This window comes from Xylaria bambusicola (genome assembly GCF_022495145.1).
Source record: "Xylaria bambusicola strain CBS 139988 unplaced genomic scaffold F5B22scaffold_49, whole genome shotgun sequence".
NCBI classification, from domain to species: Eukaryota; Fungi; Ascomycota; class Sordariomycetes; order Xylariales; family Xylariaceae; genus Xylaria; species Xylaria bambusicola.
In genome coordinates, this window is record NW_025953602.1 from 110813 (window position 1) to 138264 (window position 27452).

Consider the following 27452-nt stretch of genomic DNA (forward strand, 5'->3'; position numbering starts at 1 on the left):
TATTTTGGATACCTGGATATGTAGGTATGTACCTACCTACCGGTACCATATACCATATGTACATGTATGTAGGTTGATATTGTATACTTCAAGTTCTACATATATACCTTGGCACATATCAAGTTACTTACAAGTGACATATTGCTTGCCGAAAATTATCAACTCAACCGCGCAGGCAAAGGTGGCAATTCGTGGATCGTATAATCATATCCATACTATCGGACTATTCAGGTCTTGTCTCAAATTACAGGCCTTGATATAAAATCTACATTTGCCTCTTTCAGCTTCTTCTCGCATTTGATAAACCTTGAATGGTTTAGTTCCGTACCCTCCAACAAGCCGCTAGGGTAACAAATTTTCGAGATCTCGCCTTCCACCCCCTGTTAGTGCCACATTTTGTCGTGATTAGATATTCAATATCATATCAATTCAACATGGGTTTGCCCTTTCAGTGCCTTAGTCGGCTGGGGGGGAACACGCTATTCTGCGCCGCGAGGGGATGCAGCATTCAGACATACGATCTCGGCGTGAGCTCTCACTCCTTGTTTTCATGGACTCACCCGTCCTTAAAACAAGCTGTAAATGTCGACGAGACCGAAGATGCGCATGACGGTTCAGAGGATGGAACACGGACGGGGCAGCAGCCGCCGTCAAAACGGCGCAAGTTAGCTTGTGACGATGTTGAGTTGAACGGCGCCGCAGAGACTGGCCAGGGAAAGCCAGATGCGCCAACAAGTGGGAGCAAGAGTCAGAAGAAAGGCAGAACAAACCGGCAGCCGCCAACGCCAGATATGCCCTTCGTAGTTCTTCTGACGGCAACCGAAGATGGGAGCCATGTGATAGCAGTGACGGGGCAAGACAAGACGCTTTGGGTTTTCGAGCATGACGGCAAAGGGTCACTTAAAGAAATCAGTCAACGGTATGATTAACAACCCCTAAATTTCTGATCCAAGGAACCAACCTCAATATACCATGCTCACACGAATACTCAGAGCTATGCCTAAGCGTCCGTGTTCTCTCACTCTCACCGCTGATGGACAGACAATCCTCAGCGCTGATAAATTTGGTGACGTCTACGCATTGCCTCTGATCGCACAATCAGAAGAAGTTATTTCCGCCTCAACACCAGCACCGGTTACCCCTGAACCGTTGCGTGGGGCAAATGTCTTGACGGTGCATTCACAGCGCAATCGACGAGCGCTCGAGGACCAGCAGCGCCAACGTGAGGCCAACGCAAAGCGAGATCTCCCCAAGGACGGTCCTCAATTTGCGCATGAGGTTCTGCTCGGCCACGTGTCGCTGCTAACGTGTGTCCTGACCGCAAAAGACGCACAAGGCAGACCATACGTTATCACGGCCGACCGCGACGAGCACATCCGTGTTTCCCGCGGCATTCCCCAGTCTCACATCATCGAGACGTATTGTCTAGGGCACGGGTCCTTCGTCGCAGCGCTCTGTAACCCCCGCTCTCGGCCTGGCGTTTTGATATCTGGGGGCGGGGATAACTCGCTCTTCGTGTGGGACTGGCTGGCGGGGAAGTTGCTAGGCACTGTTGATTTGTTGGCCCACGTTCGCGAAGTCCTGCCAGATGCAACCAAGATCGCAGTCACGAAACTGATATCGTACGTCATGGGAGATGAATGCTTTGTAGCAGCTATATGTGAACGGTAAGCATTACAGGCTTTTAGCGCTGACGAGAGAGGGGGGGGAAAGCAAGTATAGGCTGCTGACAACATCAACATCAGGACTCCAGCGATCTTCGTCTATGAGCTTCAAGCCGACAATTCCGTCTTACATAGACTCACGCTCACAGTGCACGGAAATCCTCTAGATATCATGACCATTGGCTCAACGGAGCTGTCTCTGCTAGTAGCAACAGATGTACCAGACGGTGACGGACAAATATCAGTGTTCGAGCGTGACGGAACGGCCTGGGTACCTCGGCAACATATCCATGACACTACCAACTCGTCAAACAAACAGCCGCCTCTCTCCTGTGATGATTTAGACAAGTTGATATACACAGTTGAGAATCTGCGCAAAACGGGTAATGACGAAGGTGGGTATGAAGGCACCTCAGAGATGCCTGAGCAAAGCTCAGAAACAAGGGAATAAGCTAGTCAACAAGTCTAAGACTGATTGGTTCTATTACAATTACGATAGAAGGGTCATGTATGCCTGACGAACATCTCACTGTTCATAATAATTGTGTCTTTGTATTAGCGTTGAAGAAAGAGTCGTACATGAACCAGCTAGAACCAGAGGTATATTGGCGCATCATCTAGGTAGTAAGCTAGCCGTCATGACTTCTATTGCGATGTTATGACTAAGCGTCTATATTCCTCGATATTGCAAGTCAACCAACGATGCCTTTCGTAAAAGTGCTATGAAGATGACAGGGATTTCGGTGGCCAATAATTTGCCCATATGTAGTTACATGGCTTGCATGTACATATAACCACCGGAAATATGTAGATAAATATGGCAGGGTGCCATCATGGCACTTATTGAACCACTTAACTGGGCCTGTTTTCAATCATCTTTGAGCAACTTCAGTTTCAGAATGCAAATGTCAATTAAACAACGGCAGTTGTCCCTATCCCTCTATGTCCTATCTGAACGCCTGCTTCACAACGCAACACGACACAAAAGGAATATGCTCAGAAGATGAGCGCGGTCGCCACAGAATCATATCATATAAGCTCTTAGGCAGAGATATAATCTGTATACCCCTTGTCGCTTTTATCTCATAAAACCCCTTAGCATGTAGATCTTCGTGAAAAGCCATGATGTTGAACCTTCGTCTCTTCAAAACGTCGCGCCGTAAATACAGTTTTCAACTAATCAGTGCAATTGAAGTTTTGCATGACTATTGAAGCCTGTTCGGGGGATCCAGTGTGCCCGGAGATATAAGGTATACGGCCTTTTCGTCTCAAAATTGAGCTGTTTACTGCGATGCGCACTGCACACGTTCCGCATGAGGGTGACCATCTTCGTCATCTTCGTCCATAGCTGCGGAACCCCCAAAACCTCTGGCTTGACCAGAGTTGTCCAAGTCCTCTAGATCTGCAACGTCGGTCATAGCATCCGCCGGAGGTACGATTTGCATAGAAGGGACGGGAAGAATTTTTCGAAGAGCGTCAAAAGCTTCAGGATCGTCGGTCCAACCACGCTCAGGGAACTTCACGGCAAATTGAATGTACAGGTTACCGAAATCATGATGGCGATGCGAAGGCATACCCTGTCCGCGCACCATCTTAACAGCGTCTATACGCAAATCATGTCAGCTTTGTCCCAAGAATCGAAAAGAAATATCATCAGTTTGCGGGTGACTCACCTGGCGCAATGGCCTCGCCCGGCATGATCTCAACATTCAACCATCGGTCGTCCAGGTGCTCGATGTGAATAGTACCTCCGGCCAGGGCCGTGACAAGCTCGATGTCACAGCGGTAGAGAAGGTCGTCTTCTTTTCGCGTGAATCTAGGATGGGGCTTCTGTTCAATCTCGAACACAACATCACCAGCTTGAACACCGGGAGCCTGGTCACCCTCACCCCTGAATTCAACTTTGGTTCCGCTTCGGACACCCTTGTCAACGTGGACATGCAAAACCTTCCTGTCCACAACGGTCTTCTTACCACTGCAGCCCTTGCAGCGATCCTTCTCCTTGATGATTTCACCCTCACCGCTACAGTCTGGGCATACAGTCTGGAATCTTTGGATCATAGGGCCCATTTGGCGCATCATAGTCTTCATACCATGGCCATCACAGCCGGGACAGCGCTTGACAGCACCTTCCTTGCCACCCCGTCCTTCGCATTTGGGGCAAATGACGGAACGTTGCAAAGCCAGTTTCGAAACCTTCCCCCTGTAGATATCCTCAAGCGATACTTTGTGTGTGTGGTGGATAGTTCGCGCCTTAGGAGGCCCACGGGACTGGCCACCCATGCCACTGAACATGCCACCAAGGCCACCACCAAATGAGCCACCACCGAAGAATTGGGCGAAAAGGTCTTCGGCGGCCATACCGCCACCAGCACCTCCTTCCAAGCCAGCTTCACCATATTGATCATAAAGAGAGCGCTTTTGCGGGTCTGATAGGATCTCGTAGGCATGGGAAATCTCTTTGAACTTTTCCTCGGCAGCGGGGTTGTGGGCGTTCTTGTCTACAAGATGTTCAGCATATACTACGCGACTAACCATATGCCATCACCAAACGTACCAGGATGATACTTAAGGGCACCCATTTTATAAGCCTTTTTGAGCTCTTGCTCGGTGGCGGTTGGCGAGACCTAGGCAGCGTCAGCGATCGAATTCCAGCGACAAAATCAGGTGGCCGGCCTAAGGCATACCCCAAGGGAGTCGTAATATCCCGTTTCTTTGACCATCTTGGCGATTTGCGAGATGCGGTTGAACAGTGGTAATGTTAGACCAGGCGTCTGTTTTGAGGTAGAGTAGTCTGGCTAGAGTAGAAAATCTGCAGGGCACCAGGGTTGTGTTAACTCATTTGATGTTTGACCTTTTTAAACTGAAGAAATAGCAAGCGTATCTGTACTACAGGGAGATATGGGAAAGCAGTGGGGAACCCTTGAATGTGCGGTCCGGGGTGATAGGTAGAAGGCGACAGAAAAAGTCAAGAAGCAAGCCCCACAAATGCGAATCAGGTTGAGAGACTAGTAGCGGGCCTAAAGTAGCGTGTGTAGTGGTGTATGCTTCTGTGCCTCTTTGACAATGAACAAATGCGCGCTACAGGAGTGCAGGCAGCGGGAATGTCTAGTTATAGCCGTATCTGTAGATGGAGAAAGAGGATGACGGCAAACAACATGCAACAGTAGTAAGGAAAGGGAGGCATGGCGAGAAAAGACCCGTACGCGACGAAAAGACCGATATTGTCAGTGTAAGGGACGATTGAATGTGCTTACCAACTTTTGCGCAAACTTAACTACTTCGAAGTGTTGCCGGCTCAGAAGAAAAGTGAGATATGACTAGGATCGTCCTCGGCACGAAGTAGGCGTCCAAATAAGACTGGCTCTGCAGCAACCCCAGGGAAATGAGTCTCGCTGATGTTGTATGGGCGGATGAAATTGCGGACGGGTATCAAGAGAGGCTTGAGGGACGATTGTAGTAGAAAAGATAAGAAGAGCAGTTGATGTATGGGACAGTGCCGGCAGCCTCGGGTTTCCAGAAGGATCTGGAATGGAGGCGTGTCAAGAGAAGCAAACTAGACGAAACCTAAGCAGCCGGAGAATACACAGATGCCAATTGGCAAAGTCATACACCTGCTGACAAGCCGCGAACGGGGAAACAGAGGGCTGATTGTGCACTGGAAATGCAGGAATGGAGTGGGGATTGGAAGGTTGATTGTGATGATGCTATTGTTGGAAAGGGGGACATGGAGAGTTGCTAAGGTTGGTTCACTCTGGAAGGCAAGGCGCGCGGGACAGACATACCTATAGCATGCGCTACACTAGGTACCTGAAGATATTTACGATGCCTCCCTGTACAGGAGATATCTTGGTAGGTTTAGGGAGGTTGTCTGGTAGGTTAAGCAGTAAAAGCTTAAGGGACAGCAAACAGGACTACCTACCTACCTACTATGCAGGGCGAGAGCCGCCTACCTAATCTACAACCAAACTCTGACCAACCCAACAACGCACAGCGACCAAGGCTGTGACTTCCATGCGCCACGAGCACACTCCCATCGAAACCGATGGAATCGTGGCGTGGGTGTCCATGTAGCCCTCGGTACCCAACGCGGCTGAGGTCGACGAGGCAAACAATCCACGCTCGCCACGCCGGCGGAATGCACTGCTGAAGACACTAGCCCAGCCCCGTTATACTTGGAGGTACTTCTACTCGGTTGACGCTAATGCATCGTGTGACTGATTCCGGTAATGCAATGGAACGCCATAGTGAAATCGGACAGTGGCTGGTGGGGACTCCGGTGACGGATTGGACGAGTTCGTCCAGCGCCCTCCTCCCACCTCCCTCCCTCTCCCCCTCTGCCCTCCCCCCCCCTCGGGCGCCGATGCCTACTTCGTACATACCGGTACCTAGGTAGGTACTGTACATGTGAATACCTACCCCTCCATCTCGCACCCCCCTTCGTAGCGCGAAACATTTCGAGTACCTACCTAGGTACCTCAAAAGGTTCACCCAGCCTGTGGTGCTGTTGCTCTGCGCCGCTCTGAAGGGGTAACGTAGGTTCTCAGTTCTGCCTTCGAAGGCCGTGTCAACGCAAACATTGAGGTAAAGAAATCGCTGTTCCACCACAACAAGGGAGGCATCGAAGCGAGGCCGACGAGACAATACGTACTGTGCTGTCCACTACCTATCCACTAATACAAGTGGCCGGTTATAGGGTTTGATATCAAAGTATATTCGCTTGGCATTTGCTTACCTATTGTCCCAAAAGACTGAGAGAGGGAGGAAAATTCCACGATCCTCAAATTCGTACCTAGGTTTTGTTATATACTTTCGCCATGCCATTAAAGTTAGAGTTTCGGGGTTTGTCATGCCAGCTACCTACTCGCTCTACCTATCTTGAGACTGTCTTGGCAGCTGAATGCCTACATGTGTCCAGGTTTGGTAGGTAAGGCAACCCACCCCCTTCTTCCATATATACTTACCTAATAAGTACCTAGGTATTTATAGATATATCCCTTGTCACGCCGCTTTTTGATCAAACATCTACGCATTCTAATTGCCTAATTAAGGCCGTGTTTCAAAAATATGATTTGCTACCGCGGTTATTTCTGAACATGACCGTCATCGACTCTGGGGCTGGTAAGGGGACACCTACCAGTGGCATATCGTGTTAGGTACCTGCCTAGTGAGGGAACATGACCTGCCAAAGCATGATAATCAAACAACGTACAATATGGAGTGATTAGGAATTCTCTTCGGAACTCTTATCAGCCCTGTCTCGCACCCTTCCGTTGATGACAGGCGTTGTTGTGTCTACATCTTGTGGGTTTATTGATCTCACGCCCCTTTTCTGTGTACAATGAGCTCCTTCCTGGTAAATGGTCTGCTATGACATTGGATTTCTTACTACGGGTATCCGAGTCCCTAATCAGCTGAGTCGGGTCCTCCCGAGCTAGCGTGCTATTAATTGTTACTCTTTGACTATTCTCGATTCTTGGGGTTGTATTTAGGGGCACCAATAAGCCGAAGTATGCAAGTGTCATCAGATCACAAAGAGGATAACAACATATTTGTATTATTTTCTACAAATACAATATGTCTGAGGAAGAGGTAGAAATTCCTTAAAAACTACGCTGTGATATGGGGCCCGAGCAGAACTAGATTCTTGCATTGTTAGTTGAATGACCTTGAAAGTCATAACACTTAATATCATAACAGCAGCGACCTTCAGCAAGACCCTGTGAAGATCTTGCCAAGAGAACTTACCATGTGTGTCATAAAGCTTTATCCTGAATGAAATGTCTTCGTATTGGGCATGTCACTTATGCCTTGCCATGAGAGCAATACTTGTAAGTGTATACTTGATATATTATAAAATTCGTCTCATTGAGTGTAGGTAGTGTTCTAATCTTTCTATTCCAAGCACACCAAGCCCTGATTGGCTAGGCCTTTCTTCTCTCGTATCATATGGGCGAATGGCTGTCATTGCCGCACCCGGAAAACTTTTCTGCTTAGATACCGGTATGCTAGTTGTTGGTACAAGCAGTGTAATTGTCAATTCTCCGTCTGTCATAATTCAAATTTCTCCACGTTATTCCTTTGCCTAGGCTAATAGTATCTCGAGTCCTCCAAAGCGTAAGGCATTATGCAAGTATATCACCGGATAGCCTATTGACTGCGACGCTCGGGTAGTAATATTCAATGCAACGCCGGCCCATGGCGATCATCGCATAAACTGCTTAGGCTCCAGTGTATAGGCTGACATATGGTTCGGGGAGGAGGAAGAAGAAAGTGAAGAGACAAGCACCGTCACCGCGGAAGGGCGTTCTTGTGATTCCAAGAAATACTCAGCGACGATATTACATGCAGTATAATAGTTTAAGCTAGTTGTCTGATCAAAGACTTAAGAGGAGGGGACAGTAGGTAATCCCGATATCAAAGTATGTCATCGCCAAAAATGGTAGGAGTATTTTACCTATGTTAGACGATGACTAATCAACATTTATTCGAGGGCTCGCATGATCTCACAGTACCTAGGCATTCAGTACACGATCTCGATGGCCTCTCTACTGGTGTCCGGTGACGGGGTACCTCCCACTGAAGGGGTAGCTGATGTCTGATCGATGATCTATCTCCGACATACCCCCATATGTATCTCGGTATCACACCATCTAGTGTACTGAGTAGTGTAGTGAATCAAATGCCTTGTACCTTACTGGGAGTGTGACCATCTTCGGTCGCGGGTAGGCTTACGGGGGAGTACGGTAGTAGAAGAACCGGGGATTGCACTTGCAGCACATTAGCTAACTAATGGTGGGGGATATCTCTCTCGTCTCTCTCTCTCTCTCTCGCTGACTGTGGACGATCGGATTACGCAGGACAGGCTAGCGCCGGTGCTGATGCCGGTTTTCAGCTTCCCATAGCCCAGGCTTTCATACTACGCACCCTGAATAACTGAAAATATTATAGATACATACATCTATCCCAAGTCTGCATGACACGAAGAAGGCTTTCAGCAAGGCCATAAGAATGGATGACGCCCCAAGTTTATACGGCTGGGAATTGCACATTTCCAGTCTCAATGCAGTGCCATTTCCAAAGACCATTTACATAAAACGGTCATTATCTGTTTTGAGTAAATCCCATTTGGCAGCGTTGGAGGCCATCCGAAAACCCAATCTGTGAGGCACCTACCTAACTAGGGCTTACCTCACCTATCGCACAGTTAAACAAGGTCTACTATTTAGGAAGACCGGTAGCATGATCTATATTTACATACTGCTTGTATGAGATCCTGGGGGATTAAACCTGAAGTAGGAGGCGTTCCATTAGAATACACATAGTGTGAAGAGCGTCATGTGATCTGACGGTAAGAATTTCCTATCATGCTGGTTCAGAGCTTGGTTCTAGCAGGGTTTTGGGCGTCGACCTGCAATTACAAAGACGATCAGTCAGCAGCAGGGCCAACTAATCATAAGGCTACTACGTAGGGGTCATCAGTAATCCCATAAGGCTTAGCGGAGGGACGGAGTGGTTAAACGAGGGTTCAGGTCTATTCTGATATGGCCGTGGCATGACTTGGTGCGACAAGCTTGGGCCACTGATATCGGAGGAGTAGTTCAATACGAGAGGTAGGAGACCTTAGCCTCGGTACAGGCTTGGGTAGCGAAGTGTGAATCATGATAAAGAGATACGTCCTGTCTACATTATTTTGGCCTTATTCCCCTTGATCTAAAGAGTCGTCGTGCTATCTAGATGGCAACTCAGTAGCCCTAGAGTTAGAACTATGGATATCATGAATACAACATCGTTTTAGTAGAGATAATATTTAGGAAGGGAAAAGAAAGAAAAGGAGCACGGGAGAGTAGGAAGAAGCAATGTCCTATGTATTATTATGGTATGCCCTGTCTACCACAGGCCTAACTTCGGGGTTTGGAAATAATAACATGTACTGGCATCAAGGCCCTGTCGATCGGTCGCTTAAAAACACCCAGTACAGATGGCGGTGGGCATTACATAACGCTATCAGCAATCGAAGCAGCATGGCATGATGAGAAGTATTTACTGTCCGTTTATACTGTCCGTATCAGTCAAGAAGAAAGCTGTGCTGTACTTAGGCGTGGAACATACTGCTGCCAAAGCTAAGCAGCTTAGACTCGGCCTTCTCCGAGAGAGAAAAGGCTGGTGCTTCGTGTTGTACGCAGCTCAGGACGCGGCTAGAAAGTGTTGATCCAGACTCATCACCCTTACTTGGTTTGGTATGACATCGGTAGTCCTATTCCTGTGCAGTCATCGACTAGTAGGGACTTGGTAGTGAAGCCCAGAGGTGAAGCCACCTACCTAAGCTTCCGTGGTCGAAGCACGAGTGCTACGCTACTGCGGACAACGATGCGACCCTGGCCCACATCATACCGCGGAAGCCAGTTGATCGAGGAGGTTCTTACGCTGGACATAAGGTCGCGAACTGGGAGTAAGAGCTATTGCATTTTTTCTGAGGTAGATGCATGCATGGTCTGCCATCAGGGAGACCAGGGTTCCAAATTCCATCTTCTCGGGGACCTAGGCCGGCAATTACCAATATAAACGCCTCATGCACATCAACTAATGCTCGTGACCCCTCAGACTTCCCATTCACTCGAATAAGTCCGCCTAATTACCGGCAGACCTATTTCTTCTCCTCTCGATACATGCCATCACTTAGTGAGCCTTGACTTTGATGTTACTCTAGGGAGGCCTAGCTGTTAGCTTCCAACCTACATTTCGTGATTAATACTCGGTACCATGGAAACTACAACCAGCCCCCGGGCATCAGAGACCCAGCCTCGAAAGAGGAGAGGTCGGAATAGTGATATTCGGAAGGAACAGAATAGGATAGCATCCAGAGCCTATCGTATGTTCTCCGTGGGCGTGCCCACCGTCTCATTGGAGCGATGCTGGCTAACACGAGAATAGGAGAAAAGCGAAGACAAAAGCTAGCGTTATTAGATGAGATCCTGAAAGATAGCCATCCTGACTCAATGAGCTCCGTCTCGGACGAGACAGAGTCACCAGCGCCCGAGTTTTGTACGATGGAATCAAACCGTGCAACTAGGAATTCGTCACATAGCCCAACACCGTACTTTATGTCCACTGTTCCAGCCATACCATCAGTGCCCTTGCCATCGAATGGCCCAAGTCACGATGCAGATGCCTACGTTAGTTACCTGGTGAAAGACTACGTCCAAGATGCCGAGAGGCTGGCCACCCATACACACAACCCTAACACTCCAGCAATCGGGATGAGCACTGGCTACGTCTCATCTCTCCCACCCATATCGCCGATGCCATCTACACCAATGTTTCCATTCGACGAGGACTTTATGGGTGATCCTTTTACCACCTATCCCTTACCAGGCAGTAGCGTCACAAGTTTCCCGAATCCAAATTCGGGCTATGACTCGAACATGATCAACGCATTACAGAGCCTTTCAAGACTAGATGATAACCAACAGCAACAAATCTTGGCCATCTTACAGAAGAAGAGAAGCGCCTTGCAACCTGCCGCAGCTGATCATGCCCTTGATCTTACTTATAATACTTACCAGGTCCCTGTCCCACGATCGAGCACACTACCAGGTATGAAGATAATCGACAGCTGGTAGTTGGTCTCTAGAGTCTCTGACACATCAACAGGTCACTTACTATCTAGTGAAGACGTTGTGCAACAGACAAGGAGGTTACCCTGAACCGTATGCTCCTAAGAGGACTGACGCCCTTATTGGCTAGTCTGGACAAGGCAGCTAGACATGACCTGCCACTCGGCCCAAGCCCGGCTAATGACATCGAAGTACAGTACCATCGATTTCCCGAACGCATTTGCTGTGAGTCCGGAAGACTCTTTTACGCAACTAGTCCGAGAGATGATATACGGGGCTTGGGTCTCAGGTCTGCGGACATTGCCTGTCATAAGATTGAGGCGGAATTCTTGGCATGTAATGTTTGTCAGACGCCCCTGCTAGACGCAAGTCTCGGCAGACTTTCAACCAAGTTTTTGAGCGGGTTGAGCGTACTTCTTGTTTGCTGAAGCCTACATGATTGCGCAAGACGCAGCTGAAAGCAGGGGACTGGATGGATGTGTGAGTGGTGCCCAGCGACAGAAAGCCTTCGATGGCCTCCGAGTACGCCGAGCAGAATTCAAAGGAGCTGTGGCAGCAGGACACCCGCCATCAAACGATCGAGATGAACATCGGCAAGCCGAGCCTATAATTCAGCGGGTGCGATGGTATCCGAGAACAAAATAAGAGGGATGTGGAGAGAAAGAGCAAAGATACAAGATTGGAGCTTTGGGCCCGAAGATGAAGAGGACGGAGCAGAGCTATCAACAACGAGGTGGCTCGCGTGTCACGTTACTGGGAATCATGGCTTGGAAGAGGTTGAGAGTTAGGCTGCGCTGTCGAACATGGCCGTCAAGGGACACTCTTTGACAATACCGACAGAAAGCTCTTCGCGGGATAGTACAATACTTGCGCCTCTTTTGTTCGGGCCCATTCGCCAGAACCTATTGGCCATCACATGATTAGCAGATGGATCTAAATACCTCTGATACAGGGGTTTACGAAGAGTGCGTCTGAGATTGATACCTATGCCGATTATTTAAGGCTAATATCTCTACAGATATGCGTCTTACGTCCCTCTAACCGTGGATATTAAAATAAGACGGGAAAATGGTATTAGTGACTAGTTCACCCCTTCTTAATTCTGAACATTGGGAATATTGATTATATATTTATTTGTGGTACCTTTTTCAGGCAGTCTAGCAAGATTCATAAAAATATGATAGGCTAATGTTCGCGAAGGGATGCATATGCGGTGAAAGTTAGCCTTATCTCTTCGCTGCTCGCTTCCTTGCCTGCTTTTCTCGTTCATAGGCGTTTGCTTCTCGTCCCTCCTCTCCCTGAATCTCGGCTACAAGCCTCTTGTATTTCTTTTCATATGCAGCATCCTTCTGCTTCTTCATTCTAAGCTTCTCACGAGCCATAAAGTTGGCGTCTTTCCGTAGCTCCCGCATGGCACCCTTGCGCTCTTTCTTATGCTCTGCCTTAAGCTTGGCCAACTCGGCTCGGTCCTTGTCGGCGTCATAATGCCTGTCAGGATCAAATTGATCTTCGAACTTGGGAACTGCTGACTTAATACTATGGTATACTATTAGCACTTTGCGCTATTCTTGGTTCTGCGATTACACTGAGGGAAGCACTCAGACTTACGCTAGGGGACGATGATGATGCAGTTCGAGTGGCCGTCGAGCTAGTTGAGATATGGCAAGCATAGTTTGAAGTTTTGTTTGTAGCCTCACAACGCGATCAATCAAGACCATGGGGAGGTGTGGTTTGCATGAACTTTTTGTCAGATGACGAAGCGTGAAGAGGACTGGTTCGAATGTTTCAATGAACGCAGGCTTGTTGGCGTACAATTGTGTAGCTGTATCTAGCAATTGGATAGTCGTATCCAAGGTGGCGACCCTTATTGATAAACCTAGCTGCTCTGAGGTAGGTTCCGTTACGCAGTCTGTGGCTTTGAGTTTCCGAACCCCGATCTTACTGGCGCCTGCAATGCGCATGCCTGAAACAGGTTCATGTTGAGGAAAGTTGCCTTTCCTTTTTATTGCTTGAGACGGCGCAAGAGAGGCCAATGTATTAAGAGAAAAGTTCATGAATTCTGGACAATATCTCTGTGATAGTTTCTGATATTGCAGCACTAGAGAACCCATAAAAACCCCCTGGACAAAGTCTGTGGTAGTCTTAGGTATCTTCTGGCCCAAGTACCGGGTGATTAGTAACATTGCGGGCGTGATGACGGGATGAAAAGCGTCACTGGGCGGGAAAATTGTTCCAACAGCCACGAGGATCACCATGTCTCCTAGAGTAGGACTAAGGCATCTGGTTGCAAAGTTGTTTATTTGAGAGCGAAATCCTTCTGAAATATCGACAGGGAATGACTTTGCGAGTGAATGGAGATCTGCAACAGACAAGGTTAGTATCCGAGATCTCATGGGTTATGGGGTACCAAATATCAGCGAGGACCGAGATAGAAATGTAAACAGAAACAGAACTCGTAGAAGTTTTGAAGTACTACACTTACGCCGTATTATACTCTCAAGAGATGCCCACAGCAAGGGACTTGCTGTATTTGATAGATGAAAAAGATACTGAACAAGCACACGAGAGAAGGCCGCTAGTCTTGTTTTATTTTCGCTGGCCAGTTTCGGGTGGTACAATATGCGGATCTTCTGGATAAGTATCGGAATCTGCTCTGGCGACAGAGCACGCGATATATCCAAAAGCTGTTCCAGGGTTTCGGGACAGTTGTTAATTTTATTCGGTGGATTCTTCGAATTATTGGATTCTTTCGATAAAGCTGGATCCTGGGATTCCGTCTCATTAAGAAGACCTTTCGTAAATTCGTCTTCTTCATCATCCTCGTCCTCTTCCACAGATGAATCCTCATCTTCAGATTCAATGGGCTCCAAGTCTGATCCACTTGCCAGCAAATCATCTTCTACAATGAAATCGTCTTCGTCATCAAAGCCAAGCTCTGTCGCGGTAGGCCGAGTGCGGATTCCAGAGCCAAGCCTGAAATCTTCCTCCTCATCTTCGTCCTGCCAAGTTGGTTTAGTTGCATTTGACTGAGTATCACGAACGTCTTTTTCTTCTTCTTCATCCTCGCCATCACTGAGCTCGCCTCGCATTCTTTTTTGCCGCTTATCTTCTACTTCTTTCAGTTTTTCAACATCTCGTTGAGCAATCTCTTCTTCTGTTAGTGTCCTGTCTGAAGGTTTCGCTCTCCTATCCATAGCGAGTTGTCGTAACCGCATATCGTAGTCGCGCTCCATTTTTTCTCTACCAGATTCGTCTGGTTTGGTAAGTGTTTCATCGTGTTCACCGCTAATCGATTTAGGTTTCTGAAACAGAAGAGCTTGGATACCAGAAAGCTCTTTGTCGAGCTGCCAAGGAATTTACATTTAGTGTTTGTAACGTGTGAAGATGCGATTTAAATAGCTTACCTCTTCTCTCAGATCCTCGTCGGCGTCTTTCTGTGCTTGTCTCTCGGCTTTGTGCAGTTTAGACTTTGCAATAATTTCCTTATATATCTCTTGTTTCGTTTTTTTCCTTTCTGGTTCTCCTTCGACACTTGGGCCACCCTGCTCTTCTACATCTTCTGACTCTCGAATTCGCTTTAGGCCGCGCGAATCGGCAGTTGAATCTTTGTCAGAATCACTCTCCTGGATGTCGAGGAGATCTAATTCTTCAAAATCGTCTTTATCGGGAAAAGATAGAGATTTGCCCATATGGGTTAGTCCATCCATAGGCTCGTCATCTTCAAGATCAAATATGGAGGCTTTGTGGTGGGTTTGTTTCTCCCTCATGAAACGCTGGGCCATTTTCTCCTCGTAAGTCATCGAGGCGTCGTTTTCACCAAAACGTTGGTCGCGTATGCCGCCGGTCTTGTTCCTTCGATTCATCTCCACTAGGAGTGTTTGCCGCCGCTACAGCATCTCTATTAGCTATGCACACCATCATCCTCGGCCTGCCACCCGGGCATTTTAAACATACTCTCTCTTCGCCCACGGCTTTCGCGTCGCCTGGACGTCCCGTAATCCCTTTAGCTGCATCTCCTAACGTCGGGCGATTGCTGGTTACTTGGAATTTTGGGCCTCGAGCGTTGTGCTTGAAATCAAAAGGGTTAAACTCGTCTCGGATATTTTCTAGGGCGGCAGCCCGTTTATTTGTGTTAACTTTTCCATTCTGCGCAGCCTTTCGCCTCTGTTTTTTGCTTTGTTGTGGGCCAATCACGCCTTGTTCTCTTAAAGAGGCCTTTAGCCTCTTAAGCTGGGAGCCAGGCATTCTCGTACTCTCAATGGTTGTGCATTGTCGATGGTGTCTAGAGGGGCTCACGATGCCTTGCTTGCGAGGTACTTCGAACTTTTTTAATGGAGCTTGAGTTAACTTATCTTATCGGCATAGCCCCACTTGCGCTAACTTACTGTACTATGTACCTACGTACCTACTTACTTATGTAGGTTATGTAATTGTGCATTAACTTATCTTTTTCTAGTAAGTAGAGATGGAACCGGCGCCGATGATCTACCTACTCTATTACCACACCTAACATCGACTTCTTCTTTGCCCCCCATCTCTTTGTTTCGAACCACGATGCGAAGCGTACGGTCTATTATTACCGCACAGAAATGCCATTAGCATGGGGTTCTTCTCCTTCATGCGAGATGAGCGCCTCGTCGCTGTCGGCTTCGGCATAGCGACAGTAAGCTGTATTGCTGCCATGCGCGCCATTCTTGTGCACTCACGCGACAAAGCCGAGATCCAGCCTGCACAGCCCAAGACGCAATACATTACACAAGCCACAGAAGACTCACTCAAGCTGAGCACACTAAACACACTCCTGCATCATTATAATTTTGCCATACGCGATACGACTCTCAGGATAGTAGCTGGTCGCGCCGTAAATGACCAGTCAGCCATCAATGATTTGCTTTGGGGTATCACTCGCCGGGACTATGATGAACGGATGGGAAGCCTACGCGCCCTTACCTTTGCTCTAGAAGACAGTATGGGCTTTACCTGCGTGTTCAATCTCCATTCGCTAACAAGGGTCTGCAGATTCCTATAGGAGTTCGTTGGTACGTGTACTTAATACTACGAAAGGTTATAATGCAATCGTTCGATCCTTAGAATTAAGCCTTGACGATGTCGAGCATGAAGTGCTCGACGATCCCCTCTACGATGAATATCTCCTGCGCGACATAGGCGAACAACGTTGCCTCTTACTAGTCTCAGTATTAATCCACCACCATGGCGTGGTAAAACTAGTTGAAGCCCAATTCGTTGAGAAGTGGCTAGCCAAACAGCCATGGGGCGACACGGACGAGGCGAGACGAAAAAACTTCGCCATGTATATGGATCGCAAGAAGAATAGGATTAGCGACATATGCCTGCACCTGAGGGCATGTAAAGCCGGACGGAAAGCGCTTGTCAAAGCAAAATTAACTACGAAATCAAAGAAACCCAAAAGAGACCGATCTGCAAATATCAAGGTTGTCTTGGAGATTAGTATGGCAAATGAGGAGGATAGTGTCGTTGAGACGTCACAGATTGAACTCGTACCTCGGGTGAATGATCAGAGTGTCGAAGAGCAACGGTTACGTAGACGACACCGAGAAGCCATGGTCTTGAACGATGGAACGCATTCATTAGGGCGCGGCGATATAATTGAGCGAGAACACGACTCCAATAGTTGAAAAATGGCCTCGGCGATGACAGACGCTCAATAGCCATACTAGCGAGATCAGCCAGGTAGACTTCCCAATGAGCTGTCGCAGATTGGTACGGATATCACGTTCTACGATGCTAAAAGCCCTCGCCCCGACATCGAGAACCCTTCCCTGTACCAGGCAGGCACAATGCAGGTGGGCAATATGGGGGTCTCAAGATTTTGTAACTGTTAATGACCAAAGGATATGCATTGTCGACAATCGCACTAGGCATTTCACCTCGCCCGCCGTATACCTACGTAAATAGTATATTGGTAAGCACCTAGGTAGGTATAAAAAAAGTGAACTCCAGGGATGGACACATGCAGATGTTTCGCCTGGCTTATTCCTTGCGTCGTGACCTGTGAAACTAATGTTCCTCTCTATCTATTAGTAACAGATGGCCATGGGAGCATCATAAATAAACGATGCCTTGAGGAATAGGCATTCCCTGAACTCTTAAATCTAGATACCTATGCTCGCACCTGGCTATCAAAGCTCAGGTTCTGCCCAATGCAACCCCCACTTCAGTACCCGTAGATCAGGGGTACAATAGAACGATTAGCACTGCTCTCCAACGATGACACTGACACATTGCTCTGGTTTTGCTTGTAGTGTGGTGGTATATGATCCCTTCCATATTGCGGCATGTCTGCGAGAGGATGAGGGTAACGTTGTCTCATAAGCAGAAATGAGCGATTATATTGATACCATATACCCGGATACAGCCTTGAGATGAGAAGCAGGTATATGGCCTGAGCTTGACCGGCTTAGGTACCTACTTCGTACCTACATAGGTGGTACCGGTATGTACATATGTATGCAGCATGCATGCAACTCGCAGGAGGTGATGGTGACTCGCGTCAACGCGTAGTCTTCTGCCTCTTCCTCTTTGGAAAGTAAACAAAGAAGGCACTGAGACAGCGGCGATAGTGGCACCTAGTAGTCTCTACTGCTGGTCAAATAGGATGAGAATCTACCAATAGCGCTTCTCAGGGCTCGCCACACCTCATGGTTTGCTACGCTCACGGACCCCTGCCAGCAAGCAGCTTACCCAGGTACCTAGGTAGTATGATTAGCTACATCATTGGCTACTGCAGCGCCAACACAGCTCAACAGCTTGTCACGATTGTCGAACCATTGAGCAAGGTACAATGTAAGGGGCTCACTTCCTGTTACCCTAGTGGGCGTCATAGTTGGTATCCCGGGTGGCGATGCGATGGTGTATTCCGTGTAGTATGGTAGATTAGTGGTACGGAAGAACAACCCTAACACCTAGGCGACTACTATTTATTTATTGTCAAGGTAAGCCGATCCTCATTGACGAAGTGAGCGGTGTGGTTCTCCATGTATTTCTTCATAGAAAGAGCCATTCTCTGTGTGTGTACCCCTACCTAGCCTAAGGTATGTATGTATGCGCTGAGGTATGTAATTTTCTTTCTCTATACCAACTCTTCATCGGTCCAGGGAATCCAGCCAAAACCAAAGTGCATCAACTATCTGACATTGTTGAATTTGACGACTATCTACTTCTACTTTCACTTTCACCACCTTATTGGGTCTGTCGTGCTTAAAATCTCTGACATATATACATAAGTTCTTTGTCTCAACCTGGCACGCTGTCTACTATGTACCTTTTGCTCCCTTTTCCCTCTCCCTGTCTTTCCCCCGCCCTCTTTTTTTTTTTCTCTCTTTCTTTTTGTCCTTGTAACTCAACACCCTGAATCGCCGGCACAACTAGCTAACCTCAACTGCTTAATTATTCTGCAGCAAAATAAACTGTATCTGCACAGTAAGTGCCATACCGACGACAACTCTGTGTCCGGGGCTTCGCTTATACCTGTTGTCCCACGCGACCCGCGAGTCTAACCACTACCCGTTCTAGTCACACCCTTTTCTGGGCCCGACGGGCGAAACAGCGACGACGATTGGACCGCATCGCCATCGGCCAATCAACACGGGCGTCCCAGTGCCTGAGGTACCTAACCTTAGGTAGGAAATAGGTAATAAACAAGCCGCCTGTCAGAATCTCTCAGCAGCTCCCGCGACCAACCAAGCGCCAACCACGGGCCCCTATTGCGCTGTTGCGCTATTGCGAGTACGTACAGTAGGTGGGCAGGTGGTGTGCCGTAGTCAGACGTAGCGTAGGTTGGCCGTACCAGGTACTGACACCACGTTACAGCACTTATCCTGGCTGGCCCCGAACCTGGGACGGCTCGAGACGAGAAAAGTTGCCCACCATGGCGTCGTCGGGAGCAACCCTCTCTTCCTCCTCTTCCTCCTTGCATTATCAGCAGAGGCAACCGCCCACCTTGTCTCGCCCAACCAAGAAACCCTCCGTTGGTGCTATCGCAACCGCGTCGACGCCCAATCTAAACGCGCTTTATTCCGCCCATTCTCGACTTACTCCGGCTGCTGGTTCTTTGGCGCGTAAAGCTTCGCTGGCTGCCCTGACCCCGGGCTCCCTCGCCTCGATTCCGGATGACTCTGAGAGCTACGCCCTACACAGTGTTTTGAACGAACCTACCTCGGCGCGCAAGATGCCCCCAATGCCGCCTCTGACCCCCGGTAGAGGTGTGGCGCCTGTGGACGATTTCACCGTGGGTGAACAAGTTGATGTCCCCGGCAATATGGTCGGAACTGTGCGGTTTGTTGGGTCCGTTGCGGGTAGGAAGGGCGTCTTTGCTGGGGTTGAGTTACACTCCGAGTACGCGTTGCGCGGGAAGAACAGCGGCGATGTTGATGGGTATGTGGCTCGCTCTACGTGTGCCAACACTACCCCTCCAGTAAGACGCACTGGCTAACTAGCACTTCTTATTACACCAGCGTCTCATACTTTGCTACCTCTGTTCCCGGGTCCGGCATTTTTGTCCCCCTCAACAAGTTAATCAAACGGGACTCGCCTCCTTCTTTCCCTCAGACACCATCAGGGATGTCGTTGGCTGGCCTGAGAGCCGCAAATCAAAACACCACCAATCATACACCGCCAACACCTTCATTACCAAAATTTAGCCAGTCAGTTGGACCTGGTCGGGCACCAAGTCCTCAGGGGAAACGTCCCAGAATGTCATTGCCGCGGCCAGATTCGCCCGTCCGCAAATTACAACTCACACCAGCTCCCCGGCCAACAATTGCGACTCCTGCAAAACCACCGTCCCGATATGGTAGTCCGAGTATCCCCAAATTCTCGTCTAGTGTTCGGGGAACAGCTGGTGATCCAAATAAACTTGTGCGCCAAGAAAGAAAACCGAGCATAGCTCCAAGAAGTGCATCAGCATTGGGGCAGACCTTACCAAGCTTTGATGATGACGATGCTATGCCTCCACCTGCAACTATTGGCACACATGGGAAGACCAACGGCAGTATAGGGTCCATAACGTCATCTATGGGCTTCAAACGTCCTGCATCCCGCGCTAATCATGCTAACGAGGAGGAGGTAGAGCGCCTCAAGTTGCAACTTGAGGATCGGGATAGGCAATTAAAAGAACAGGCGTCTGCATTGGCTGAGATGGAAAGCAGTCTCTCTGAACTCACCGTCCTAATAGACCAATCCGACAATGGACGCATGCGATCAAGTAGTCTAGACGGTAAAGATACGTCTCAGCTTCGAGCTATGTTGCGTGAAAAAAACGAGAAGATTGCCATGCTCACAGCTGAATTTGACACACATCGAGCTGATTTTCGAAGTACCATCGATACTCTTGAGATGGCCAGCACAGAAACCCAAAGGGTCTACGACGCAAAGATTCAAGAGCTAGAACAGGAAGTCCAAGAAGCGCAAGAGCAACATAATGACGTCGAGAGTGTAGCACAACAATTAAAGCAACTTGAGGAACTTGTTCAAGAGCTTGAAGAGGGACTTGAGGATGCTCGCCGCGGTGAAGCAGAGGCCAGGGGAGAGGTTGAGTTTCTGCGTGGAGAAGTTGAACGGACTCGTACTGAATTACGACGCGAGCGCGAGAAGGCCTCTGCCGCCATGAATGGGACCAGCAACGCGGAAGAGCGTCCGTCCATGTTTAAGGACTTAGAGCAGAAGGAAGACGAGATCAGGGGTCTCAAGGCTATCATTCATTCCCTTAGCAGAGATTCTATCCCTGGCTCTGAATCATTAGAAAAGACTTCGAATCCGGCACAGCGAACCACCTCGCTCGCCAAATCCCGACATAACTCTACTGACGATCGCATGCCTAAAGATAAGTTAGAACGGGAACTTAATGAGCTACGCGCGCTCCTAGAGACAAAGAACTCTAGGGAAGAGGAACTCGAACGTGAAATCGAGACGTTACGGCGTAAAAGTGTTGTCAACCATCGTGGAAGCTCCATGACGACCGGGAGTGCAGATCGATCGTCTTACCGTGACTCTAAAGGAACCGTTGTCCTAGCTCGCGACGTGCGATTACCGGAGGAGACACACAAGCGTAATCCGACTCTGGATCCTATGCCTGAAAGCGACGCATTGTCTTCGGCCACCGAGAATAGCACGCTCTGGTGTGAGATATGCGAGACAAGTGGGCATGACATTCTCACCTGTACCAATATGTTTGGTGGCCAAAATGAACAAGGTCGGCCTATCCATGATGATCAACCAACAAGTAAAACGGGCAAGGACGCTGTTCGCGAGGGCCTTCGGAACTTGGAAGTCCCCATGGACGCGGAGGCCTTACCAAGACCATTATCACCCATGAGATCCAAGACTCCGTTAGCAGCAGCGCCCGTCTCAGTGCGGACTCTCCCTAATCCTCAGGACTCTGGCCCCCTTGCGGGCAAAGAAAGCGGAATTGTCGATCCTTCTAAGTGGTGCGCAATGTGCGAACGAGACGGACATGACAGTATTGATTGCCCTCTAGAAGACGCGTTTTAGATCCCCCCTCACCCAGCCAAGTTGACTGCTTAACAGTAGTGCAGGGCCAACATGAAGAAGATGGAATTGATTAAGAGACCACCGTTTCATACAGCGGTTGATGAACATAAGTCTACATAGGATGAGTCGCATATCGTAATTGTTGGCTTCTCTCGGCGTTGGACAGGATCATTGGCCATGGGTATGACTGTTTGCAAGCGATGATACCACACAGAATAGTCATTGTTATTATTGTTATTATTGTCATCATCATCATCATCATTGTCAACATTTAATAATATTCTGCATTATTCTATTTTGTGGTAAGAAATGAGTAAAGGTGAATGTGAACACAGTGTTGGCTACAGCAACTAGATTCACAACGAAATTAGAGTAACTATAGGTGACGGGCAGACTGGGATAATACGTTCAATCTAAGCGATAGAAGAATCTACAAGAATTACCATATAACGTAGATAAGACATGCGAACCAGGAGTCTCAAGCTCACCTCGTCGTTTGGTCAAGAACCGATGTCGCGCAAATGTGTTGAGTCCGGGGGGTTTGTAGCACGACATCGACATTTTGTATTTTGTATGACTTTTGTGTTTCTATCTCAAAGACTTCTTTGAAACATGTAATCAAAGTACTAAGACGGGCAGTTCTTGCTAGAGGTTGCGAGCCCTAGGACCGGCTCTCACCCAATGGGAAATATAGGTACCCGATGAGACCTGTACAGCAGCTGCCGATGTCAGAGAGAAGAAGAATAAGTTCAAGAGGAAAGTGAGGTGCGAAATGGGTTCGTTACCCGGCGACACACTGTCTCTCACTGCGGCGGCGTCTTGCTCAAGCCATCTGCTACAAGTCGAGAGAGTCATCTTCCCTGCACTCATCATCCGGACCGTCATTTGTCGCACCCTACCTTCACTCATAACTATTCCTAGAGTACATGGCCTACGCAGCTCATCCTCCTGCCACTGTCCAATACCTGGGTAGATACCAAGCCATGTACCGGTATCCGAATCACTCAACCTAGCATCCACCACCTAGATAGCAGTGTCGACCTATAATTATACCCTCCCTACTCGGCAGCCTTTAGAACATTTTCAGGAAGTCGATCATGCGGTATGTCAACTACCACCCCTTATTTGCCCCTTTCTACATCACGATGTCCATCAGCCGAACGCCAGCACTCTTTACCGCATGACCCCATCCCCCGGTATTCCCTATTTCCCCGCATTGTTGCTGAAGCGGGATGGGAGCGGGATGGGACGCTGGGGCGACGTCAGGTTTATCCTCTAGCTGCATTGGGAGTGGGCTGCCCCGTGTCTGCCTGTGTTTCCCCTGAACGCCCTGTGATGCAGCGAGATGCAGCAAACCACATGGCGCCGACAGAACCCCTCATGACCCCCCGTCTGCCCCCGGGAACCCCCCGTTACGCTTGGCACAGATCCCGGACCTGCTACATCTCCACTAACCAGGCGCTACCTCAGTAGGTACCTACCTAGGTGAGCCAGGTACATAGATGTACGGGACGTATAACCCCAATATGTACGTACCTACCTACATACATGTATTTACGGGTTGTTTACCGCCTCCTCCTGCGTCATTCTATAGGACATACCTACCTCTACCCAAGCTGCCATCCTATTCGACCTCTCCATCTCTCGCTGTGCACAATTGCTTCTCCCCTCATCCTGTCTGTACAATAAGGATCACAAAAACTTCATCAAATCTCCCAAGTCTTTGCCTCATAGACCACCAGCTGTCTTGTTGACCGAGTCACCGGTTTCACTCAGGAACCGCTTGAGCCCCGTCTCCCTAGTTTGGCACTATAATTCATACGCTCGCCATCTTGCCAGGCTCTAGACAACCAATACTCATCCTCCATTTCTTCTAGTGGCATCGATCCTCCAAAAATAAGCGACCTTGCTCAGATCACCATGGGAGGCGAGACAACGGTGCCAAGGCCTATCGCAGGCGCATATCCAACCCGAGCGCCGGCCCCGGTTGGCAAGCGCATCAGCAGAATCTACAAGGAACGCATCGAGCAGTTTTACTCACGGGGGCAATGGGAGAAGCAGAACCTCCTGGCCATGATGTATGAGGGTGTCGCCTCCGGCCCTCCAAATGTTCAGCTATGGACTTGGCCCGCACCCAGTCTCTCCCGTCCGTCTTTTGAAGAGGCCATGGCTGGCGACTACAAGCCAGCTAAAGTTGGTGATGCCTTTGGCCCTTCGTGGGCGACTCACTGGTTCAGAGTAGTCATTCGCGTTCCCGAAAACCTCTTGGACAAGAAGCATCTGGAGTTTCAATGGGATTCCAACAGCGAGGGGATGGTATGGACTGACGACGGGAAACCATTGCAAGGATTGACTGGTGGCGGCGAGCGTGTCGAATGGATTCTCCCAGACTCATTCCGCGATGGTAAGGAACATACAATTTACATCGAGATGGCCTGCAACAGCATGTTCGGCAACCCTAAGGGCGGTGACACCATCCAACCACCTGACCCCAACAAATACTTTCAGCTCGTGAAAGCTGACATTTGCGCTGTTAACATGGATGCCCGGCAGCTTTGGATTGATACTTGGATTATTGGGGACGCTGCCCGAGAGTTCCCGGAGGACTCCTGGGAGCAGCATCAAGCTCTTAGCGTCGTCACGGATGTCATTAATGCTTTTGTCCTAGGTGATCCTACTTCCATAAAAAAGGGCCGCGAGATTGCCCAGAAATATATTGGCTCCAAAATTGATACTTCCAAAGTCTACGATAGCGGCACCAACCCTCAGGTATTCGGTATCGGTCACTGCCATATCGATACCTGTTGGCTTTGGCCTTGGGCTGAGACGAAGAGGAAGGTAGCAAGATCTTGGTCAAGCCAATGCGACTTGATTGATCGTTACCCAGAGCACAATTTCGCCTGTTCTCAGGCCCAGCAATATAAGTGGTTAAAATCCTACTATCCTTATGCGTTCGATCGCGTCAAGGAAAAGGTCAAGGAGGGTCGGTTTCACCCTATTGGTGGTAGCTGGGTTGAGCACGATACCAATATGCCGAGCGGAGAATCACTGGTCCGTCAATTCCTTTATGGACAGAGATTTTTTGAGAGCCACTTCGGAGAGCGCTGCAAAACCTTTTGGCTCCCTGACACTTTTGGATATTCCAGCCAACTCCCTCAGCTTTGCCGCCTGGCCGGTATGGACCGCTTTCTCACACAGAAGCTTAGCTGGAACAATATAAACAACTTTCCCCATACCACTTTCAACTGGGTCGCTCTGGATGGTAGTCAGGTAATCTGTCATATGCCACCTTCCGAGACGTACACTGCAGAAGCCCACTTTGGCGACGTCAAACGAAGCATCTCACAGCATAAGTCCATGGATCAAGACCATACCTCTCTCCTTGTCTTCGGCAAGGGTGACGGCGGTGGTGGTCCAACGTGGCAGCATATCGAGAAGCTTCGCCGTTGTCGAGGTATTAGCGACCAAGTCGGCCGTTTGCCTAGAGTGCACATGGGTAATACCGTAGATGACTTCTTCGACAAGCTTCAAGAGAAGGCGAGCTCGCTTGTAACCTGGTATGGTGAGCTGTATTTTGAGCTTCACCGTGGTACATACACCACCCAAGCAAAGAATAAACGCAACAACCGCAGAGCAGAGACCATGCTTCGAGACATAGAATTACTCGCCACGATTGCATCTATAAACCATAGCACTTATAAATATCCCAAAGCGCAGATTGACTTCATGTGGGAGGCAGTCCTACTCTGTCAATTTCATGACTGCCTGCCTGGAAGCTCTATTGAGATGTGCTACGATGATTCGGACGAGGTCAGTTGTTACTATTGCTACCATTCCCCGATCAATCATACATGACTAACATTCTTTTTTAGCTATACGACAAAGTCTTTAGTGTCGGCAAAGACTTATTCAAAGACCTTTACGATCTGCTTGGCGTATCCGATATACGACCAACGCATGTTGAAGAAGCCGTGGCCCTGAACTCCCTCCCATGGCACCGCAAAGAAGTTGTCAGCCTCGAAGATGGCAGTGCTGGCGTCGCCTGTGGCTCGGGCCATACTATCCGTGTCAAACGCTTCAAGAGCTCGGCCTCAAAAGCAGTTACTGTTGAGGAGACCCACAAGGGCGTATTCATTTTACAAAATGACCAGTTGACAGTTCGAGTAGAGAAGGGTTGCATAACTTCTCTAATTGATCGCCAGAAAGGCCGAGAGGTCATCTCCAAGGACGGCAAAGCCAATCAGCTGGTTATCTTTGACGACAAACCTCTGTATTGGCAAGCCTGGGATGTTGAAGTTTACCATCTAGAAACACGCGCCGAGATCCCGTATGGCGAGACAAGGATCCTTGAAGATACTGACCACCGAGTCAGTGTTGTTACCGAAGCACGTATCAGTGCAGACAGCTCGATCAGGACCATATTGAGTCTAGGTGTCGCCTTCGAGGGCCGCCAGTCTTACATCGAATGTACTGCTTCGGTTGACTGGCACGAGACGATGAAATTCCTCAAGGTCGAATTCCCTGTAAATATGAGAAATACGGAAGCATCATATGAGACGCAATACGGCGTGATCAAGCGACCTACTCATTATAACACTTCCTGGGATATGGCCAAGTTTGAAGTCTGCTGCCATAAGTTTGCTGATCTATCTGAGAGTAATTATGGCGTCTCTATCCTCAACGATAGCAAGTATGGCTTTGCCACATGCGGTAATCTAATGCGACTTTCTCTATTACGGTCACCCAAAGCACCAGATGCCCATGCAGACATGGGCAAACATGAGATTCGATGGGCTATACTTCCACACCAAGGCAGCCTAGGACCCACAACCGTTCGCGCCGGGTATGAGTTCAATAATCCAATGAAGGTTCTCAAGGCACCCTCTACCTTTGATGTTAATTCCTTCTCCTCTCATCCCGTAAAACTCGAAGGTGACAAGTCTCTAATCCTTGACTGTGTCAAGCGTGGCGAGGACGATGAAGACGTCTCTCATGACACCACTATCCCCCGGCGCAAGGGCCAGAGCATCATTGTTCGCATTTATGATAGTCTTGGGGGGCTCAGCTCAGGCACCATCACAACGACTTGGAATGTGAAGAGAGTGTTCAAGACCAATGCCCTGGAGGACGATGGCGAGCACATTGAGATCAAGAACGGGTCATTCCCCGTTATCTTGCGCCCATTTGAGGTAGCTACGTATCGGTTACAGTTATAATCACCTCACCTCCTTCTGTGCAACTAAACTTCAAATAACTTGGTTCAACGGCATGAAAACACGCCTACCCCTATGTCGTACTGGGTGGCATTTTTAGGATGAGCGGGCAAACAGCTGACAGTAAAGGTCGAAAGAGGCATAGTGATGGCAAAATCCACACAAAACGACAGACTTGGGAGTAATTGCATAAAGCAGAACCTTCGTTGGACGTAGTAGCGCCGAAACAGTTTGCCGAGTAGCGGAATTCCATTTCCTATTTCTTGTTTTCAACATGACATATACATACTAGATTACGTCTTGGTTGACTGGTTGAGAATGGGATTCTTTCCCTTTTTGTTGGTCTTGCATTCCATCACCGGATTCAGAGCGTAATAATTATAGTTCATGACAGTTAAGTCCCATAACCTGGGATTCTTATTGATTTC

The 27452-nt window shown here is 48.7% G+C and overlaps 7 protein-coding genes across 7 annotated transcripts; 5 read left to right on the forward strand and 2 right to left on the reverse strand.

Moving 5' to 3' along the window:
* The first annotated feature begins 23 nt into the window (after positions 1-23).
* On the forward strand, positions 24-2744 carry F5B22DRAFT_621010 (uncharacterized protein). Its single transcript, XM_047975878.1, has 3 exons — positions 24-919; positions 993-1667; positions 1746-2744. Exons 1-3 carry the CDS (start codon positions 435-437, stop codon positions 2113-2115), a joined length of 1530 nt encoding a protein of 509 aa, XP_047827340.1. The 5' UTR covers positions 24-434; the 3' UTR covers positions 2116-2744.
* Positions 2745-2947: 203 nt separating this feature from the next.
* F5B22DRAFT_650041 (DnaJ domain-containing protein) lies at positions 2948-4387 on the reverse strand (the record flags this gene model as incomplete). The annotated part of the gene is made up of 4 exons (XM_047979260.1): positions 2948-3267; positions 3338-4165; positions 4222-4291; positions 4352-4387. The coding sequence occupies 4 exons, from the start codon at positions 4385-4387 to the stop codon at positions 2948-2950; spliced, it is 1254 nt and encodes a 417-aa protein (XP_047827341.1).
* Positions 4388-10328: 5941 nt separating this feature from the next.
* On the forward strand, positions 10329-11502 carry F5B22DRAFT_403000 (uncharacterized protein). The gene is made up of 2 exons (XM_047971491.1): positions 10329-10536; positions 10599-11502. The coding sequence occupies exons 1-2, from the start codon at positions 10428-10430 to the stop codon at positions 11285-11287; spliced, it is 798 nt and encodes a 265-aa protein (XP_047827342.1). The 5' UTR covers positions 10329-10427; the 3' UTR covers positions 11288-11502.
* Positions 11503-12216: 714 nt separating this feature from the next.
* F5B22DRAFT_659315 (nucleolar protein 14) lies at positions 12217-15526 on the reverse strand (the record flags this gene model as incomplete). Its single annotated transcript, XM_047980191.1, has 5 exons — positions 12217-12817; positions 12890-13640; positions 13764-14625; positions 14686-15168; positions 15236-15526. 5 exons carry the CDS (start codon positions 15524-15526, stop codon positions 12508-12510), a joined length of 2697 nt encoding a protein of 898 aa, XP_047827343.1. The 3' UTR covers positions 12217-12507.
* Positions 15527-15881: 355 nt separating this feature from the next.
* Positions 15882-17208, forward strand: F5B22DRAFT_659319 (uncharacterized protein; the record flags this gene model as incomplete). Its single annotated transcript, XM_047980192.1, has 2 exons — positions 15882-16248; positions 16301-17208. 2 exons carry the CDS (start codon positions 15882-15884, stop codon positions 16936-16938), a joined length of 1005 nt encoding a protein of 334 aa, XP_047827344.1. The 3' UTR covers positions 16939-17208.
* Positions 17209-18826: 1618 nt separating this feature from the next.
* Positions 18827-22254, forward strand: F5B22DRAFT_403098 (uncharacterized protein). Its single transcript, XM_047971492.1, has 3 exons — positions 18827-19048; positions 19133-19696; positions 19777-22254. The coding sequence occupies exons 2-3, from the start codon at positions 19191-19193 to the stop codon at positions 21809-21811; spliced, it is 2541 nt and encodes an 846-aa protein (XP_047827345.1). The 5' UTR covers positions 18827-19048; positions 19133-19190; the 3' UTR covers positions 21812-22254.
* Positions 22255-23648: 1394 nt separating this feature from the next.
* Positions 23649-27062, forward strand: F5B22DRAFT_403155 (glycosyl hydrolase family 38 domain-containing protein). Its single transcript, XM_047971493.1, has 2 exons — positions 23649-25621; positions 25684-27062. The coding sequence occupies exons 1-2, from the start codon at positions 23732-23734 to the stop codon at positions 27025-27027; spliced, it is 3234 nt and encodes a 1077-aa protein (XP_047827346.1). The 5' UTR covers positions 23649-23731; the 3' UTR covers positions 27028-27062.
* The last annotated feature ends 390 nt before the right edge of the window (positions 27063-27452 follow it).